Genomic DNA, 21,464 nt, shown 5'->3' on the forward strand with positions numbered 1-21,464 from the left:
ACTGCAACTATTAAACATTCGGGTGACCTGTGAGTCAAATCACCCTCCCCTCCTATATTAAGCTGGCTCTAGCATTCATTGGGACTTGAATGTGAACTGTTCTAATTGAAAATCTGGCATAAAATTTAAAAAAAAAAAAAGCTTTAAAAAAAAAAACAAATCAGAGCAATGGATGGTTTTCTGCTGGCTTAGTGAGGCCTTTTTAATATACCAGCACAATGTTACCAGACACAGAATTTAATTCCCAATGAAAAAAAACCCAACAAAATAAAACAAAGAAATCAGACATACATGTTCAAACACTGGTGCAATTTGTAACAGTACAAGAACAAAGAAGCAGTAGGTTTTTCGTTCCTTGACAGCTTCAGGTCAAGACGGGATGATTAAAGCCGATACCTAGAGAAAGCTGAGCATCTGCACTTCTCCTGACACAGAGACAACGAGAGAAAATTGATGGCCACCAGTCACTGTTCTGCAAACTGTACTCCACGCAGCTCTGAAGGGTTATTTCACTAACAAAACCCCCTTTTCAGTTCAAAGTTAGTTCCAGCAAAGTTATTCCGCTTAAAGATCGCAGTGAACCCCTCAGGTGCCAGAGTGCACTGATTACGGGCAGGTTTCTGTACCACCAAACTTTCAGGTGCCAGTGTTTTCCGAAGGTTTGTTCGGAAATGAGAAGGATCTCGCCAGTTTTAGCCCCGACGGGGGAACCGACCAGCGGAACCGCCGGCCTGCTCCCCACAACCGGCCTTAACCAAGGCCCCGCGGGCTACGCCTCAAAGCGGTTAACAGAGGTCAGGGCAGAGCCTCTGCTTCGGTGAGGAAAATTACCTCAAAAAAAAAGAAAAAACAAAACCACCACACCTCACTCAGAGCCGCTTGGCCCGGAACGGGCCCCTCGGGGCAGCGATGGCGGGGCCCCGCCCTGCGCAGGCGCAGTGCGCCGATGATCGGCGGCGGCAGCGCGACCCTTTCACTTACGTCAAAACAATTTACGACAGCTCCCCCAGCCGCCGTGGTTGCTGTGGAGAAGCTCTCGGTGCTCCGCCGAGCCCCGGACCCACCGGCGGGTGAGAGCGGCGCTGGGGGGGTCGCCTCTTCCCCGCGGGGCGGTTGGGGCGTGGCTGGGGCCACGGTGCGGAGTGGTGCAGGGCGGCGGGGACCGGGCCCGGCCCGGCCCCGCCGCGGGGGGCGGGAAGGGGTCCCGAGGCACTGGCGCGGTAACGCGGCGCGGCGGGCAAGGGGAGGGGGGTGTCTCCGCCTTCCCGCGGGCGGTCCCGGCCGGGCAGGGGAGCGGGTCGTCGCAGGGGTCTCTTGTTTTAAACCCCGACTGCCGTATGTTCTAATCCCGGCGCCGTTTTCTTCAGCTGTCGTAACGCGAGCCTCAGGACGCTGCTGAGTTCTTTGTGCGGGAAAAACGCGCACAAGTTTGGCAGGGGGGGGAACGCAGAGCAACCCCGTTTGCTCTCCAGTAATCGCGCCGTAGTAACGCAAGCGATGCAGTGCCAGTCGGCTAGCACTGGTCTTCGCCTCAACCTGCTGACCGATTTTTTTTTTATTGCTTCCCAAGATTACTGTGCGTCCAGCAAATTCCGCTTTTCAAATCATGGAGGCAGAACAGATTATGGAGGGACAGCCGCAGGTATGGCAAGAAACGTTCTACGTGCATCATGCTACATGCATAAAAGGAACACTTCCACTTTGTTGACTGTGTGCTATTTTACAGGTTCCAGAAAATCCCCATTCTGAATATGGCCTCACTGAAAATGTTGAGGTAACAAAGATTTTGTTGCTGTAGAGTACAATGGAAGTCACATTAGTGACCAAAGGGGAAAATGTTGAGTCTTGAGTCTAACTTCAGCAAACGTCATGTTCTCAGGAAAGTTAGATGGAAACTAAACCAAGAGATGCTACTCCCTTGCATAGCTGGCTCTTAATTAATGTATTTTCTGTTATGTTGCTTCCATTAACTGAGTGGTACTGAAGTAAATAATGAACCTTTTAATGAGATGACGTTTTTTGGAAGTATCCTATGTTCCATTAATATATTATGCCACAAAAAGCCAGGCAGACTTTTATTACAGGGAGGGGAATGGGAGGAGTTGGTGGGATTTCTATAAAAGTATCGTACTCTTGTAAATAGAAATATTGGATTGGAATAATCCAAGTTATTTTTAATTACGCTGAGGAAGAGTAGACAGAATCTATTCTCTCTGCTCTTGATAACAGCGTGGGTTAGAATAACAACTCCGTGACATTTATTTACTATTCCTTATTTAATGAATGCCTTCAGTCTCCCTCCATTATAAGCTCCTACACTAAGCTAAGCTTTTGCAGAAACTTTTCGTAGATGTCCTTTTTGACTCATCTCCCTGAACTGTAGTTCAAAAAGGATACCCTGCCACTGTCAGGAAACCAAAACGTACTCAATGCAACGTACACGAATCTACCAATATGGGACCAACGTATCCCATGTGTTCTGGTTCTGTAGCAGAAGCTGAGGCATATCTCAGTTTCTAGTGCTTTTAGCATTTTGTGTTAGAAATGCATGCATGCTGGAACCATTTAATTGGGACCATACTTGGTAGCAGTCATTCCTGTCTCTGTGCTGTAGAATTTACATCTGATGCAAAAGCAGAAATAAAAATGATAAGAGGTTGAGTGTCTTCTGTTTTGGAAAACCTATGACTCCCTAACATTATTTCCCCAAAACATAATAAGCGGGTACTTTGATTGCACTCACACTTCAAAGTAGATATGGCTTCTATTACCAATGTTCACTCACTTTTTCTTTTTTTCCTACTTCAGAGGATAGTAGAAAATGAGAAAATAAATGCAGAGAAAACATCAAAGCAGAAGGTGGACCTTCAGTCATTACCCACACGTGCCTACTTGGACCAGACAGTTGTACCTATCTTGCTACAGGGACTTGCTGTTCTTGCAAAAGAGAGGTAAGATGCTTCAACGTTCCTTCTGTTCTTTTCCTAGTTTGCTAGTTGTAAGAAAGTCACTACAACAGGTTTATGAACCTGTGCATTACTATGGCTGACAACACAGGATCTGTTCCTCACTTAGGTGCATATGGCATGAAAAGAATTATTTATTGAATTTGTGATCTCCCAATGAGGTATGCTGCTGCAAAGGTTTTGGGAGGAAAAGGGTATTTTTAAATGAATTTTATCAGGTAATTCACCTTACAGAAGGAAAGCAAGAAGTTGTACTAGTTTTGAACAAGATTTTTGTAGTGTGGAATTGTAAAGAGTTCTGCTTGCCATTTAAAAGAAAGACAGGGAGACAAATACGTGCATCTTTGTCAGAGATTAAAACACTTCCTACAGGATGAGGCTGACTCTGCACTGCCAAAACAGTAAGAAGCAAACTGATAGGTTATCCTTTGAGTAAGGATTATGCTGTCAAGGTGCCCTGAATCTCTTGTCAGTCAATGTAGAAGCGTATTCTTCAATTGTAGCGAACAGTTGTTCATCTCACACAGATGAATTTCTAGCCTTTTGGTGTATCCGAATTATTGACAAGTCATACTGCATGTGAACATCTCAATTTTGCCAAAATAACATAATCAGAAGCTGGCATGGATGGCCGTAATCGCATCACAGTACCTACAGCCAGAACAACCATCAGAAGTGTCTCAACCTCAAAAGGAGTTGCAAATCTGAACTGCGTTGTCCAGACAGCTCATTAGGCAAAAGAGACCTAGGAAGGTACTCCCTGTGTGTACATTCACATTCGCTTGACATCTGTGGAAGTTCTGCTGCAGACTGGATGTAAAACATACCCTAAGGTGGGTATGTGAGCCCACACTTACAGTCTAGATACTTGCGTTACAGACAAACTTTCTTTAAAAAAGTCTTTCTTCACTATGGAAGGAGCTGTTCTTGACGGGGACTTATCACAGGAGTGAAATTGGAATACTGATAGAAGAGGCTGGGGAACATCGAGGGGAAAAAACCTAACAGTATCAAACTGGCAGGGTTAAATTGGCAATTTGGTTGAGCATATTAAAACCTCAGGGGTGAAAAAGCTGAACTACCAGCTCTGCTGTATAATCTTCTGCTTAAAATTGAACTGGAAAGTAACTAATGGATGCTAATTTATTTTTCTAAGGAATATAGAGATGTTCAGGGAACAGCCCAGTACCTCTGATGGCTATGCCTGGAATTCCGTAGAAATTGTAATCTCGGGTAGTGAGCGTATGGGTAAATGACATCTTTGAGAGAAGTCAACACAACTTTTGTCAGGGCTTGTACATCTCGTAGAGTTCACTGAAGGAGTCAGTGAGCACACACAAACAGGAGCCCAGATAATACAATCTGTTTAAATTTCCAAAAGGTTTCTGGCACAGTCATTCACTGGAAGCCATTAAAGAGAGTTAGTTGCTGGGGGATTAAAGGAAAAGCCTTTATAGGGATGAGGAACTGGTTAGAAGATATGAGACAGAGAGTAGACGTTAACGGTGAATTTTCACAGTGAAATGAGCTCAACACTAGAATCCTGGAAAGGATAATTTATAACAATTTGAAGAAGTGGCTGACAAAATTTGTTAATGATACTGAGTTTTACAGAATAGGTTGGGGGTTTCTGTGTTTTGTTTTCTGTTTTGTTTTGTTTGGGTTTTTTTTAAGTTAATCAATTGTAAATAATTGCACAGGAACTTTATAAACTTGATGTGAAACTATGGGGGACTGCTCTGAAAAATTGAAACTATGATAAAAAGTGAAAGATTGAATACAAACAAACAGAAAATTATGCACCTAGGAGGGTAATAAATACCCTGATGTTAGTGACAAGATGATAGGTTATGAGTTGACAATCACCCTTGTGAAAAAAAAATAATCTTTACACTATTAAATGTATATGTCAGTGCATTGCTCAATCAAAAATAAATTCTGAATTGTAGGACTTAGAAATTGAAGGGGTGAAAACAAGCATAATGTCACCATTTAAATTTACAATGTTCTTGTATTTTTAATATTGTGTGCAGTTCCAGTTCCCCTGTATTCTGGTAGAATATTTCTCGTGAAAAAGTAAGAAGAGTGACAAGGTGGTCAGAAGTGTGGAATGCTCCCTGTATAGGGAGTGACTGAATAGATGATACCTAGAAAAGGTACTTCTATTAGAGAATGTAATAGGAATCTGTTAAATCACGAATAGCATAAAGATGATTAATTGGGATGGATTGTTTAGTATCTCTTCTGATACACTAATCAAATTAAGTGTAGCAGGTAGCAAATTCATAATGAACAGAAGGAGGTGATCCTTCACAGGTCACATAATTAAGCTATATAATTTTTTTGCCTCTGGTTGAGGACATAAACATTTTATTTGGCCTCAAGGGGCAACTGATCAGAGTTGTAGAGGAATCCACCCAGGACTAATAAAGGTGCTAGCTCAGAAAGCCGGTACACACTTGGAAGCCGAAAGGATGGTCCGGAGAAGTACTCTGTGCACTCCTTCAGTGTTTTGTTTTTTTTTTTTTAATGCTCTCATAGGCATATTTGCTCACTGCCAGACCTTTAGTCTGACCCAGTGTGGAGTGAGTTTCTCATTTATTCTGCAGACAGAATCCAGATTAGCAGGATTCATGCACTGTAGCTGGAGGAGCTTTTTTAAAAAGAAACTTCCAGACTGAGGCCAGTGATCAAAACTTTATTATTGACTACTTGTAAGTTACAGCAGTTCTCAAACTTGAAGTTTTCGTTGACATTTTGCTGCATGCATTTCAGTTGTCAGAAACCATGAAAACAGCTCTAATACACAAAGCCACACAATAACCATTTGAAGAAAATGAAGCAAGAAAGCACTGACAGATTAACTTTTACTTTATTTAGCATGAGTTAACGAAAGAGGCAAATGCATGTAACTTCCAATGATGTACCTACGGTATTTACACTTATAGACCACACCCTAGTTCTAGGTATGTAACTGTTCTAGCAATTTAGTAATATTGATCCAATGGCAACCAAGACGACTCATTAAAAAAATTCTCATCAGACAAACTGGAAATTTACAGGGTAACTCTAGGTAGTTGGTCATCCCTAAATCAGTGCTTATAGGTGTTTGGGAGGAGTTATGTTGCTTTTAAGGGAAGGTGATGAGTTCTTCAGCTGCCTCATTTCATCTAACAGAAAATAATTGCTTTTGGTTTACTTTTTTCTTTACAGACCGCCAAATCCCATTGAATTTCTAGCAGCATATCTTTTAAAAAACAAGTCACAATTTGAGGACCGAAATTAACTCCATAAAAATGAGGACAATTTGGCTGCTAGACTGAAATGTTCATTTGCCGCAATTTGTTTTCTGCTGTAAAAATCCTTTGGAACTATGATGTTGTCTTTCTTAATAGCACAATTTGCTTTACCTTTTGAGTTATTTAATAAAGAACACTTTACATTTAATTTGTTCACTTGTTTTAAACTAGTTATTAAGAGACTTTCAAAATAAAGTACTGGAATGGCACTGCTGGATGAAAGTCTGAATAATTCCGTAGGGCTACATCACCTGAACACATGAAACAAAGAGGAACAATTTATTTTGGGAATCACATGGGTGATAACGTATGTAACTTCACTCGATTTTTGTATAGCACCCTCCATATGCAACACGCCTAAACAGAAAGCAAACAAATTAAGACCAGTTAGAATTTATTTTGAGGAAGTATTCATTAAGCAGAAGGGAGAGAACTTGCTTCAGACCACCAGGAAATGGGTTTAGTTAAAACAAACAATTAGATTCAGCAGCTGAACAGATCACCTGCAGACGGTGTCCAGCATTTCAGATACTTACATTCATGAGGTGTGCCGTTCAGCGTTTGTCATTGATCTCCTGTCACTGGTGCGCTGGATTTAACTGAAACACAGAATAGAGTTTGAAGGGACTTACAAAGGTTCTGTAATTCAACTCTCTGTACTGCTACCCCTAGCTGGAGCGTTCTTTCTCTGTCAAGGATAGAATCATAGAATATCTCAAGCTGGAATGGAGCCATAAGAATCGTTGAGGTCAACTCACTGCTCCTCACAGGACTACCTAAAATGAAACCATATGACTGAGAGTGTCATCCAGGCACTCCGTAAACTCTGACAGGCTTGGTGCCGTGACCACTTCCCTGGGGAGCCTGTTCCAGTGACTGACCAACCCTCTCAGTGAAGAACCTTTTCCTAATGTCCAAAACAATCCTAATCTACCCAGTAAAATACCAAGTATTCTCATTTTTTTCCCATGGGTTTACTAACACCTGTTTTTGGTTGTTTTTACCATTCTTAACATCTTTTTCTGACCCCTTGTCTATTTGTCCTGTAACCTCAGTAGTGGTAAAGGTCACAGATGTTGGGGTACAATATAAGAAGCCGCAATAGAAGACTGGGGATCAGAAGAAAAAGCTAGAATTAAGACAGTAAACAATATGTTGTGAAAAAAAATACTAGAAAAGCTCTGAAAATAGGAACATTTTACCTGGAGAACTGTTTTAGTAGGTTATTGGCAATGGGTACAGGGACTAGACCCAGCCCTCGGAATTCCTATTTTTGTTTTCTGAAACTTGTAACAAGGAGCATAATCAATGTTGTTCACTAGCACTGGATACTGGAATCCAGATTAAGCATAGCTCAGTTTTTAACAGACAGGAAAATAACCAGAATTTGTTTGACAGTCACAGAAATGGTAAACTTGACTTCCAACAGTTGCTCGATTAACCAAAATCCTAAATTTTTATTCAGTTAAACCTCAGTATTGCCATCTTACCATTCCCATCTCCATTCTGTGTCTCTTAGCTAAGTGCTTTAACATAGCCAGCAGTTAAAACCTTGTAAATTCTTTGCTGCAAGAGTTAGAGGTTTTTTTTCTGTGTGACAGTAAAGGCTGCATAATTTGTTTTGTAATTACGCATAAATTAATTAAAAAGGAGACTTAGGACTCTCATTTAACTTGTTCCTGTGATGACTTAAAGATATACTGCATTTGCAGTATATTAGGTGGCCCACTGCAGAAATAGTATTTTCCCTTAGTTCTCCGACATCTAGATGACTTTCCTATGGTCACCTGAAGATTTTTTTGTTTAAACTTGTTTTAACATAGCTTTTCTTCTTTAACAGCTTAGATACATGGGTGTAAGAGTGGCTCGAAGATAGATTCTTCAGAGGAAAAAACATTAACTTTTCAATTGTCTGCTAACTTGCAGGGGCTGGAATGAGATCTGGCTGTTACTCTTAGTAGGATGGCTCTCAGTATTTTACATATTTTTTAATATCCTAAGAGGGAGACATTGAGTTAGCATGGTCTGAGAGCAATAAGATTGGGGAATAAAAAAAAAAGCTGAAAGAAACCTGCAAACCCAAAACCAAGCCTAAAAAGCTCAATTTTGGAAAACTTACAGAAATGGTGGAATGAGATTACTAGTTCTGTTGCATTGTGGTGAACAGAGTCTCCATCGAACATTGACACTTGAAAAAGACATTGAAAGCATTTTAACAACAGTGTTTTGACTTTCTGGAATGAATAACAACATTTAAGTGAAGACACGGGGGACACCATAAAGACTTGGTACTGCTATTTTTATTGCTACAGCAGCATTCCAAGGCTTCATCCATATGCGACAACATCGCAAGACTGTAAGAATTGTTAAATGGTGAAAAAAAAAATATGCTGCTCCTCGATTTCTAAATTGAGATTTGTACAAGACTATACAAAAAGAAGCCGTTCAACTATTAATCTTCCCTTGACAGAGCAATTTTCGTATAATATATCACCATGCCTGAATTTAGAATACAATCTGATTTCTCAGCTTACGCTTCACACCCATCAAGCAGCTGCACAAAACTTGTAAACACTCTGGTTTTCCACACAGCTCCTGCATCAACCTAAAGTCTCAAAGCATCAGTACCAGTCTTAAGGTGAGCTGTCCCTGCCAGCAGCATGCCACGTATTCAGCTGTTGGAGCCACTGTTTCCTACGCGGTGTCACCTGCTGTTGTCTTCCCATCTAGGCTAGTTCAAGAGAATGAAAAAGCCATGTTCACAAGGTGATGATGTCAGGAAATTTACTCTAGCAGCTTTGTCCAAGAAAATAACTTGAAATGTTAGTAGCAGCAGTGAACTCACCAGCTCCAAGAAAAAAAAAAAATTAGTGATTCTTACAAAGATATGACAAGTCAACAAAAAAAAAGTGCAACCATATTCCTTTACTTGTAAAATTGGCTTCACCAATTAGGATCTGTTGCATAAAGAATAATCTGTAACAGGAAGAAAAAGGCAAGTTACTACCTGAATAATCAGATGATACCTGAATAATCCAGTTCTCAAAGTTAGGGAAGTAATTATAAAGTCCAAAGTTTCAAAATATTCACTTGTTTTAACTCTCCCCACTATAAAACAATGAAAATTCTGTGACGAGACTTGGCAGATGCTTGCTATCCCAATTTAATCCAGAAAGCAGTAGTGTTTTTCCACAAGAAACACCAGTTCCGAGGGCTTCAAGATAATTGTATTTAATTTTGAACTACAAATTAAAAACCAAGTGATTTTACATTTATAAAAATGATGAACTCATCAATAAAATGGAGAACAGATGTAAAGGGCTACAACTTATTAACAGATACAGAATAAAAGCTTGAAGAAAAAATTGAAAATGTCAACTTTAGATGTATGACAGGCCACTGCTAAGTGACTGAAAGGCTTTATCTCTTGATTCTTGAACAATTATTTTTCAGTTTTCTCCATGCTACCCTAGGTAACTGAGTCAAGTATATGCTCTGAAAGGCAGTAAAATTAAGCAGAAAATAAAATGAAAGACCTGGTTAATGCCACAGCACACCTTTCAAGATGACTATTTTAGGTCCAAAATCCAGAAGTAACTGTGAAAGAATTATATATGACTCATGTGCAGTATTTTGAAGTCTGCCTTTTTAAATGCTTCCACTGAGAACATTATCTTTTATCTTCAAGCGGACAGTGACAGAAGAAAGGATTTCCCACTGAAAGCAATTCTGATCAAAGGGTTCTACATCCTCATACTCTGAAGCCTGTTACCACCTAAAAATACAGTTTGACTTGCCAAATCTTTTTTTTTTTTTTTTTTTTAATCTCAAATTTATCAAGGACTTTCTCCCAAATCAGTACAGGTCTCTGACCTATCAATTTTATTTTCTGAAGCGCTGTCACTATTGTAAATGCAGTCTGATCAAAAGAACTTCTCTCTCCTCATCAGTCTTTCTAAAAATAAAACATCTGCTTTCAAACAAATGAAAAATCTGAAAAATTCTGACAGAAGCAGTTGAAACCAGTAGGTTGGAAAGGAAACATGAGAAGAATCCCTATGCCTACCACGCTTAATAGAATACAGATTTTGATTTATTCTTATCATTGTACTAATTACGTAACAAATTATTCTTAGCCAAGCCTTAGCTTGTGTTCCATATTCTATTTCATAGTCAGAATTCATTTTAAGAGTGATTACATAGCCTAGATCACAGATGTACAGAATGCCAGCTGTTACAGAAAGAGGCATTTTACCATGATGAAAAAAGTACTGGCTTCTGCTAATGTTCAGTATTCAAATAGAGTTTTAAGTGAGGACTTAAAATACAAATGCTGTGTGAGTAATTGCAGGGCAGTTTACAGCAGTGCTAGTGCAACACTGACTAGGAATGTGTCATATTCCTCTTCCCAAAGTGCTTTTTTTTTCTCCTCTCAAAGTTTGTTTTGCAATTGTGCATAATAAACCAGTTTTCTGAGAGGAGCCGAAATTGATAAAAGGCTGCTGGATGCTGGAGAGCATATGACCTTCCTTTTGCTCTGATGCACACTGAGGTATTTACAAGATGGACAATTACCCAGTGATACTATCTCAGATGCTATTATACAGGAAGTGGAGAAACTTCCCTTGTAAGGGGCATGAAGTTTTGGGGGTACTGCTTTTAACAGCAGAAGCAAGAACTGGTAGGACCAGCAGGTTCCTCAGATAGAGAATGACAGTTTGTAAAGAGAGAAACCTAGAATAACAGTGGCAGTGAACAGCTTCCTGAGAAGGGAGGAGACAGGAAGTGTACAATGTGAAAAGCATGATAGGGAAGAGGCAAATTAAACCATGTGCAAGAGAACGACAAGAACAAAAATCCAAGAAAGCAACAAACCTCAAAAGCTGGGCCAGCTGAAGACATGTGCCACCCAAGCTGGGCACGGGATGTTACTCAAGGAAAACCCTGCAAGCTAAGGGCACACAAACTGGCAAGTCACTCTTGCCACAATCTGCCGTCATGCTTTTCTTCCAAGTAAGGAACAAACTGCCAGCAGACGTGCATGTGTAGCAGTGGTCTGTGCTTCAGGACTATGCTGTGTTGGGGGATTGTCCATGCTTTGTGTCAACCCTCCCCTGCCCCTCAGGAAATGACTGAAATAGCTCTGAACCTGTTACTTCTCCCCATACAAACAGCGCGCAGAAGAATTACAAAGCAGGAGGGTCTCCCAACCTAACCCATGTTTCAGAGCACGCACTGAGAGCTGAGCCCAGTTTCTCAGCCTGTGGCTAGAACACTTCCATACCTCCATGGCCAGGCCTGAGCACCAGTAAGCCCAGCACCAAGGTCTTCTATTCAACTGAAGACCTGCCTGCTTTTCTGTTTCTGCGTCTTTCATTTCAATTATGTGGTACTGAGGGAGCGTTTCACCAGCCCTTAAACAAAGAAACAATCCATAACTGGGATGTGATCGAAGTTAAAAAAGAGTAACCCATAAATCACTAAACACTGCACAGTGCTATTATGTCCACCCATGATAGGAAACAAAGGAAAAAAAAGCCTTCTGTCACCCTTGCCAGTGGAAACAGCAGAAATTCCTCTTGTAGGCCTATGGATGACAAGCTTTGGCAGGAATGGGCAGAAACTGAGGAGGGTGTCCTCCAGCTTCACTGAGCTCTGGATTGAGAGAGCTAGTAGATAACAGAGAAGGACAGGAAAGCAGGCTGGCAGTGTTTGTGGCACGTGCCATAATCTAAGGATTAGCAAAAAAGCCTGTGCTTTCTGTGACCTGCCAACACTGAGCTGCAGTTGTTCCTCTGCATCTATACGGACACTATGTTCACATAACATAAAGTAAAACCTTCATCCTAAAGTACACCTCATCTAGGTGAGAAAAAAACAACATACAAGGAAAGAAAGGTTAATGAGGAAAGCAAGGAAGCACAAGGAGAAAAGGGATCTAGACTAAGAGTTATGAAGCAACAACAACAAAAAAGAAATATATTTAACAAATGTTAAAAGACGAGCTGAAAAAGAAAAAAAAAACACTACATAAAGAAAGGTAGTAAACCTGTAAGAAAATACTTATTAAATGTTTTTATTCATTAAACCATCTAGATTACCACTTATATTCAATGAAAAGTTCTTATATTTTATTTTCGTTGGAGGGGAAGTGCTTATAGGAGATGAAAACTCTTCTTCTAAATAGCAGAAAGGAATACCAGATGATTAAAAGTTATTTTAACCTCCAATTTCCCTAAGATGTTCCTCCTAGCAGCCTCCTCTGACTGTTCTTGGTGGATTGTGGGAACAGCAGTGCATCAAACACTTGAACTATATGCTAGCGTGACCTTTTCTGTCAGTATGTAATCACATTTCTTTTTCCCTATGGAGTAAAATTTATCCTCTGCTACATTTAGTTAACTTTATTGAGGGATTAGTAGTCAGTTCAGGAATTATTCCCAGTACTGAAGTTTATGTAAAAGATTGGAGAGTTATAAATGGGTACACAGCTGCCAACATAGTTTTATGTTAAAGCAGTCAGGTGGGATAGTTCTCCCATTAACTTTTTTCAACACACTATTAGTAAAATAACAATGGAATACTATAAGGCCAGATAGGGCAGTGAAAGCTACATAAAACATTAGATACTTGCTAGAATAGTCAGGCTCCATTTCCTCATGACAACCTATTTGAAATATTATTAATTGGGGACTCTGGTCCTGGTTGCCCCTCAGCTGCACTGGGGAGGCCAGGGTCACGGGTGGAGAGGAGGATCCTCACTGATAAAAATGTCATCAGCCGTATCTCTGCAGCACGAGCCCTTTTGATCTTCAATACATACTGCAAACAATGCCTTTGTTCCGGTTTCCTTTATTTTACTGTTTAAAAAAATAACAAAAGCTCTGTATTTTGCATGCGTTTATAACTGTTTGGAGGACTTTTTGAAGAATAAAATTATAAAAGGAGAAGGTGCTTCCTAACCTGGCCCAGACATTTTCTACCTCAGAAAGCATCAGTCTGCCTTAATACCTTAATGGCTGCAGCCCCTCACTCATCTTTCCTCTTGTGGCTTCCCTCTCTCCTGGTTGCATCTCATGTGTCAGTCCAAGGGCTGAAATTGCTTCTTCCCTTCCCCCACTTTTGTACTGGCCATACTTTCCAGTTTTGCCTTACTAGCTATTTTGAGCTCTGCTTGATGTCTCTATGGCAGTCCATTCACCAAACTAATAATAATAATAAAAAAAAAAAAGAACCAAAGAGGTGGGGAAGGATTAAGGTGCGAATTAGAGACCTGTACACAAATATACTCCCACAGCTCTTGCTGCCTGCCACGGTACCACAGACCGGTACGGGCAGGGAGGCGTAGGAAAGGAACGGTGCTACCTCAGAAACGAGGAGCTTCAGCCCGGGAAAGCCCCCGTTCTCTCGGCCCGAAGCGGCTGCTTTCGGGAAACGACGCCCTGCCCCTCCGGCCCTCAAAATCCGACCTGCTCCCACCGCCCCTACCGGGGACGGGGGAGGCAGAGGCGGCGCCGGCGGCTGCACCGCTTTCTCCCCACAGCAAGGGGACCACGGCCGGCACCAAGCAGAGCAGCTTCGCTCCCGCTAACACCTCGCACCCGGCTCCGGCCCGGGAGGCACGGGCCCGCCGCACCGGAGCAGGGGGACCCCAGCAGCCGCCCCTGCGCAGCCGCCCCCCACCCCCGGCTGCAGCCTGACCCGCCGAGGCGGGGAGGGCGCACCTAACGGCGACGTCGCGTGACGGTAACGGCCACCGCCCCTCGTGGCCCGGAGGAGGGGGGGGGGGGGGGGGGGGGGGGCGGAGCTGCCACTAAGCCCCCGCTCGTCCTGCCCCTCTCCCCCCCGACCGGCCTCCCCTCGCCTGACCTGCGCTCGTAATCTTCCCTTCTACCACGGAGACACGGTCCCGCCAATCAGCGAGGCCAGAAGCGATCGCCACGGCAACGCGGCCGGCCAATCCGAGGGGGACTCTCCCTCCGGACCCCGCCTTCTCCCCCCCCTCCTCCCCCGCGAGGCGGTGCCACTCCATTCCGGGCCTGTCAAAGCGGTGGGCGGGAGCGGCGAGGGAGAACGACCAATGGCAGCGAGGCTTTTGCTTTCGTGCCCAATGGGGGAGCGGCGCCTGTGCGGCTCCTAGTCCACGGGAGCCGGGTCGGGCCAAACCCAGTTGCCGCCGCGGCCTCCTCCTCTTCGCGCCCCCTCACCTGCCAGCGCGGAGTTGGCGGCGGCGGCCTCGGGCTTTGTCCCTGCGTCCCCGCTCCGCGCCCCCCCCCGCGGGGCGACCGCCTGCGGCCGAGCCCGGCACCGCGCCCCCGGCCCGCGCCGCCCCGCCCGCCGCCTTCGCGCGCCCCCCTCCCGCTCGCCGCCCGCCCGCTCGCCCGGAGGCAGCGCCGCCTCCGCCCGCGGGGCCCGGGCTGTGCTGGGGGAGGAGGGGGAGCAGCGCTGCCGCCGCCGCCGCCGCGGCCGGGCCCGTCCCCCACCGCCTCCCCCGAACACCATAGGCGGCTCCGGCACCAAGATGTCCAACCGGGTGCTCTGCCGGGAGGCCAGCCACGCCGGCAGCTGGTACACAGCCTCAGGTACCGGCGCCGCGGCCCGCAGCGCCGCGGGGGGCGGGGGCTGAATCAGCACTTCCCGTTGCCGGGGCCGCAGCCGCGGCCGGAGCCGGTACCGGGCGCGGGGAGGGGCCGCCGGCTCCGCCCCCGTCGGCGCGGCCGGCACATGGCGGGGGGGGGTGCCAGGGGCCGCGGCCCTCACGGGCCCGGTGAGCGGGTGGGGGCCCGGGCGGCTGCCGGGTTCGGCCGCTGGCAGAGAGCGGTGGGGCGGGCAGAGCCGGGGAGGGGGTGCCACTGTCCCTCTGGCGGCCATAGCCTCTGTATCGCGGAGCGGAGCCGCCGCCGGCCCCTCCGGCCCGGCCCGGGAGCCTGCACCGGCTCAAACACCGGCTTTCCGGTGTTTGAGCGCGGCCGGGGCCGGGTCGGTGCCCCTGGGCGTTCCTGGTGTGCCTGCCCCTGCCTTCGAGACGCGCATTGCTGCGACTGCATGTCTCAAGGCGGCGGCGGTAGAGCCGGCCAGGGCATTGTGCCTCGTACCGAATACCGCTCTTAATCGGCGTGAGAGCACGCGGACGGGTTTCGGTATTTTGGAGTGCTCTTGTGGGGCTTGGTTGGTTTTTATTTTTTTTTTGTATGTGTGTTTATTTCCTGAGAGAATCTGGGATATCTGGGGTGTGTTTAGGGTTAGAAGGCAGGTGATGGGGTGGAGGGGAAGTAGAGGTTCATTTCATTGCTTGTAGTCCAAGATGAGCTTCTGTCTTTTCTTCCAGAGCGCTTTCTCTAGCAGTAGTGAGAAGTTATAAAGCAGTAGTACAGAACGGGCTTTGTCCACTTAAAAATCCAGTATGTGCAAAAAAAGAATAGAAGAAAGACATGGTGCATTGGAGAGAGGGCTACTGCTCCTCTCACTCTCCCAGAAAAAGACAGAAACCTGGCTTGATAGAGCTGTGTTGGAAATGAGTTTTGTTGGGTTTTGGGGCAGAACTTTGCTGCTGTGGATAGGATGTACATTTGTATTTTCAGAGCTGTTAATGAGATTTGTAAGTGATGGTCTTTTACTGGCCTCAGGAGTAAAGATCATTACGAAACTGCAGGTGAACAAGCTTATCTGAACAAGAGGCTGTTGTAAAGAATAGCTCAGAGAGAGGGGAGGAATGGAATGCAATTAAAAAAAAAAGTATTAATAAAGAGATGCATTCAGGATCCTAAACTGACATGTAAGAGCTAGATGGGAAAAGTCATACAATTCTCTTGTCTGTAATAGGTGCAGTTTTCCCTCTCCTCCACAAATTAATGATCAAGGTATGAGGCAAAAATTGAAAGGGAAGAAAAGAAATAGGGGAGGTGGGCTGTAAGGAGGGAGGAGGCAGATTGTGAGATAAGTTGCTGGGCTTCAAATAGAGAGTAGGCAGTTTCCAGACAACAATAGAGGATGATTGTTTTCCTTCCGAGTTTAATATTCCAAGCATAACTGTTGTGTCCATTACAAAACTGATCTCAAATCTTCATGCATTGTCAATAGTTTGCAATTACAGGTTTTTTTTTTCCAATGGTCTAGGAAGGTAGGTGGTACTTTGACATGATTTTGTTGCTTTCTTTAAACAAAGGTATAGATTTAAACACGTGCAAAGACATCGAAACATTGAAGCTTTGTGGTAACACTTCCCAACTTCATTGTGCTATTTGTATTTTCATGTATGAAAAAGGCAGAAAATTTACTTGTGATGTGGAATGGCTAGGTGACCTTGCACATAAGTGTTGTAGTTTGTTTGATATTGGACTTCATACCAAGTTACTGCTGGATACTTGCAAATAAGAATTTAATTTTTTTTTTTTTAATAATTAAATTAAGAGGCATGGATGCGGTGTCTGGCTGTTTTATTATCCATACAGATAAAGTGTGTAATTTTGTTAGACTACACCCTGGTAAGTCTGTGTGACTAGTTAGGCCAGTACTATTTGTCTGTAATAAGACATCCAAAAGCATGTTGCTCCCATTGCTTTTGGGCAGCCCTCTGGGTAATCCTTATTGAGGAGGTGTGGGGTGGTTGCTTAGACATTTACACTGCATGAAAAAAAAACCAAACTGAATCATATTGTAATGGGTTATGGTGACTGTACTTCTGACAAGTTAAATTGTAACTGCTACAGTGTCTGTGGTGGGGGTAAGCAGTTGGATGTTGCATAGGCTGGAGTTTCGGGGAGTGTGTTTTGTTTTCCTGCGCTAGGGTTTTCCTGAAGAGGAGAGCACTATTTATGTCTCTCTCTATAGAACTGTCTTGTGCTGTTTATGTGAGAGCAGGAATTGTCCCTGTTTAGCAAGACAGAGACTACCTGTCATTTGCTGCTGGGAAACTAATTTTTGTGTGCCATTTAGGAGAGTCTCTCAAAACTCAAGAGGAAGCAGATGGGGGGGACCAAGAGGGTGTCTGTTCATCATAGCTTTAACTTAAATTCTTGCTGTATTTTAGGCCAAACTCACATGTGAACTGCCGTTTCAAACTTGTAACATAGGCTCTTTCCTCAGCTGCGCTATTTGAAGAAAGTCTGGATTTTACCACCTGCATAGCTTCAAGGATGGAGCTGAGGCAGGGATTAGAGTTTGAATTGTGATAGTTCTTCAATGCCTTCCCATGATTCTCTGGGGATTGTGTTGTCAAGTCCTCCTACCTGTTCTCTTTGTGCTTACCGTCTCGGCCCAGAAGTGATTGGCTGGGTTATATATAAACTGGGTAGCATTTAAGCTTCCCGTTTCCTGCTCTCTTTCTACAGAGCTGAGTTTGATTACACAGGGCAAACGGATGCCCTGGAAACCCTCATCCTGCTCCATAGTTAAGATGGCTGCATTAATATTCTCTACCTGTCTGAAAGGGCAATGAGAAGCATGATTTTTGAAGGTTGTATTCAAAATCATGGCATCTGAAAGCATTTTAAAGAGGCTGTATGAGGATGACATCAGTTAAATTGCAGTTTGTCCCCAGGTGCCTGGTACCTGAGGGTAAAACATCAACAAAACACTCAGGATGATGTACGGGGCCCTGGGTCACAGCAGGGTTGACTGCAAAAGTAGAGAATCCATTGCCATGCTTAAAAAAACCTGCATCTGTGAGATCTGGCTGTAGAACTCAGCTCTAGGAAAGAGGAGCCGAAGCTGGCTGAGGGAGAAGATGGCAAAGGATGGATCCAGAATGCAAACCAGCTTTTGTGGCCAGAGGATATCCTTGAACTGGATTAGCTGGCTCCTCTGCGCTCCAGGAGTGGAAGCAATATCAGAGGTGAAGCCACAACCAACTAAGAGGGAGCCACTACTCTTCGTGGAGGGTCAATGTAATGTATGTAAGAGAGTTTAGAAGAAATGCCACTTCTTGTCTTTCAAGACTGCTCGTTTCTGTGGGACAGCAGTTGCTTCAGCTGAAAATAGACCCTTGTTCCCCTCTTTTCTCCAGCTGTAGGATATACACTGCTTAGGTTCTGCCTTGGAAAATATAAATACACAATGCATTCTAGTGTGAATACATCACCTAATTGTATGATGCTAATTAACTTTTTTGAGACTGGCTATGCAATTATGCCCATCCAGGCATGTTCACAAGTTAGAACTTTGTTGGTAGAGGGAAAGTGGGGTCCCAGGCAGAAAGCTCACTACTTTCTACTCACTTGATGAAGCTGAGAAGGGGGACAGGAAGGTAGGCTTCACAGTCGTGTTGGCATTTAACTTCCCATGTGTTCTTCGTCCATAATGTGCTGTTGTAAAGACAAATTTAAAAAGAAAGTTCCTGAATAAGTTTCTGCAGCCGAGTTCAGTATGAAAAATATGACCAAATCTATCATAATCTCTTCTGCTCTAGAATTCTTGGTATAGGGAAGTTCACATTTTTCCGCATCAGTCTGTGTAGCATATTAATGAACTTTAGATGTGGAGCATTTGTCTGGCAGCAAACTAACAATGAGGTCTGTTTGGTCAGTTGTTCCTCCTCCTACTTAGCAGCAGCACTGAATATGGGAAGCTTTACAGCTGAGCTTCCAAAATAGTGCTATGACCATTGTTAATAGTAGGCCAGTAGTCTAAATAACCTATTTCTTTCACTTGCAAACCTTGATCTCTATGTCTGCTTTAAAAAAAAAAAAGGTATGTGGCATGCTATTGGTTCTGTGGAGTAGCAACTTAGTGTATGGTAGCTGCTAAAAACACTTGCAAAAATGAGATAAAGGCATACTATGTAAATAAAAGTATCACCCTGTTGCACTGCTGTCATGTACTTTTTTTTTTTTTTTTTTTTTTAAAAACAATCACTTGCATGGTGAAAAAGTTATACTCTGATTTATTTTTGGAACAAAGTTCCACTCCTGCTGGGTTAATTCAACCACCTAGTGTCCAGACCTCTGGAGAAATTGATTTTGACCAGCAGGGGGAAGGGAAAGATTAAGGACAACTTGAAACAAAAATGGCATAATTTTCCATGGTTTTGAATGCAGGACAGATACTTTCCTAGATACAAAAGGAGCAGCTGAAATATAACAGGAATGACACACTATCCTGAGCATGGACTATTTGCAGGACAGGGTGTGATGTGCTCTCTAATTTACTCCTCCATATGAGTAGGTTCTGTAGGTGCTGGGCAGTTCTGTGGGGAATCAATCCATACGTTCCCAAAATGAAAATAAACATTAGCCCATGTGCATATTTTTGTATAGCATGCCATTACAAGTGAGATGTCACACATTAGGGTGCTTAACATGGCTTGTTCACTGGCAGCTGGCCTGCCTTGCCTGGCTCCTGGAAGTGCTAATTGAATACTGTACCACTCTTTATTAAAGTGTTTGCTAAGTCTTCTTGTCTCAACTTTTCCCCAGTCAGTGGCATGCTGATACAGACAAAACACAAAAGGGTTTTAGTAAGCTATTGCAAATCATATAAGTAAAATAAAATTGAGAGTGTGTGTGAATAACATACTATATGATCTGAAACATGCCCTGCAAGATGAGTTTGTCATTGTATTAGGTGTGGCTTATTTCTATTTTCCTTGTCTATGCCATAGTGGTCAGAGGTGTGCTTTCTGGTAGCCTATGCCAAACTAGGAGAGCCTTAATCTCCATACACTTATTAGTGCAAATGTGAGTCGACAGAGTAATTGCTATATTGACTTGAAAGGCCATTGCGCTTACTGTCTTCCAAACTATTTTTTTTTACGATCAGCCAAGTGAGTGGTGTGTCTCCACATAAATGTTTGAAGAGAGTTGAAACCTCATGGTACTTCTTGTGTTCAGAGTTTTTCTGCTGCCCTGGCTTGTAAGTAAAGGAACTCCAAAGGAAATAGGCACTGACATCTTGTTGCTGGTATTTGTAAGGATTACGCATCTAACTGGTTTGGACGAGAAACTCCAGAACTGCCAAATAATTGGCTGTCATGCGGCCAGGGATGTTCAGACTTGTCTTTCAGGCCGAGGTCTGTGTGATGGTGTCTAGGTCAGCTGGAAAGGATAATACTTCGAAGAACTTCTACAGATCAGAAAATAAATAAAAAGGCAGTTGTGTGCCATAAAAGATCTGTTTAGAAATTGTTTCTCTCAAAGTTGGGCCAAATTTTAGCATGTTTACAGTCTCTTCTACTCCTTTGTAATCCCCAGTAAGACCTGCATTAATACTTTTTTACTGCCTATGTACCAAATACTGATTTTTCTTGTGCCAAAACCCACTAACTTTCTGTTACTAGCTCTTTGAGGTAGCTAGCTTCAATGTGCAGTAGCAGTGTAATTCTGAGACAGTACAGCTAGTATAGCTTTTCTCACTTGCACCTTCTGGGGCTTGGGGTCCCTGTAAAGTGTCCATTTTCATGAATAATGATGTAATCCTAGCACTTACATGCTTGCTGACAGGAGCTAGAACTTCTCATGAGCATTAGAGGAAGCATGTGCATCGGTAACAGCTGTTTCTGCTCTGTCATGACGTGTCTGAATATAGCTGAAGTGACTAGGAGGAGATATGTTCAATCTTGTGTGTTGTTAGACTATGAATGCAGATGTGGTATTGGTCACTATATCATAAAAGAGTTTTTTTGAAAGTGCTTAGCTCAGGTGTGCCAAGAACCCTGGTGTGTTCCCCAAAATTGGAATAACTCATCACAGCCCATTCATAAATGTAATGTACAAGTAATGAATCACTGTGCTGTTTGTAGATGGTCACAGACAAATGGATCCAGGAAAAAATGTAAAGAGCATGCAAAGGTCACTGAAATGAGAGAAAGTTTTGACCTGATCTCTGTTGTAGTGAAAGAACTTTCTGCAGTAGCAGGGTAATTAATGTACTGATTATGAAATCTTAATGTTGTGACATTAGTTGGAGCTTAGCAAATACAACTATTAACTCAAATTCTTACCTTGCAATCTGTGAACAACTAATCATAGTGTCTTGGGAATTTGTAAGTATTTGCTTTGCAGTGTTGGTGATGACCCTGCTCCTTGCAAGGACTAGATCATCTTTAAAGGCTGCTTCCAACCCTAAGCATTTTATGATTCTAATGTTAAATGCTAAATGTAATGTTTATCTCCCATTGATCTTCTATCTTTTTTAGACATTTTGTTGGGAAAGTGGATGTGTCATTGCTGGCTCTTTCATGAATTAATCATAAGACGCAATATTA

General features: G+C 43.4%; 2 protein-coding genes across 2 annotated transcripts in view; both read left to right on the forward strand.

Moving 5' to 3' along the window:
* The first annotated feature begins 971 nt into the window (after nucleotides 1-971).
* Nucleotides 972-6,413, forward strand: DPY30 (dpy-30 histone methyltransferase complex regulatory subunit). The gene is made up of 5 exons (XM_086745857.1): nucleotides 972-1,070; nucleotides 1,571-1,642; nucleotides 1,727-1,774; nucleotides 2,809-2,951; nucleotides 6,180-6,413. Exons 2-5 carry the CDS (start codon nucleotides 1,607-1,609, stop codon nucleotides 6,250-6,252), a joined length of 300 nt encoding a protein of 99 aa, XP_086601983.1. The 5' UTR covers nucleotides 972-1,070; nucleotides 1,571-1,606; the 3' UTR covers nucleotides 6,253-6,413.
* An 8,017-nt stretch (nucleotides 6,414-14,430) lies between these two features.
* MEMO1 (mediator of cell motility 1) overlaps nucleotides 14,431-21,464 on the forward strand; it is a 29,902-nt gene continuing 22,868 nt past the window's right edge. The window contains exon 1 of the mRNA XM_086745293.1: nucleotides 14,431-14,847. Coding sequence (XP_086601419.1) covers nucleotides 14,787-14,847 — 61 coding nt within the window. The 5' untranslated portion in view covers nucleotides 14,431-14,786. The remainder of the gene's footprint in view (nucleotides 14,848-21,464) is intronic.

The sequence above is a fragment of the Chlamydotis macqueenii genome, chromosome 3 (genome assembly GCF_036417535.1).
Source record: "Chlamydotis macqueenii isolate bChlMac1 chromosome 3, bChlMac1.mat, whole genome shotgun sequence".
Taxonomy (NCBI): Eukaryota; Metazoa; Chordata; class Aves; order Otidiformes; family Otididae; genus Chlamydotis; species Chlamydotis macqueenii.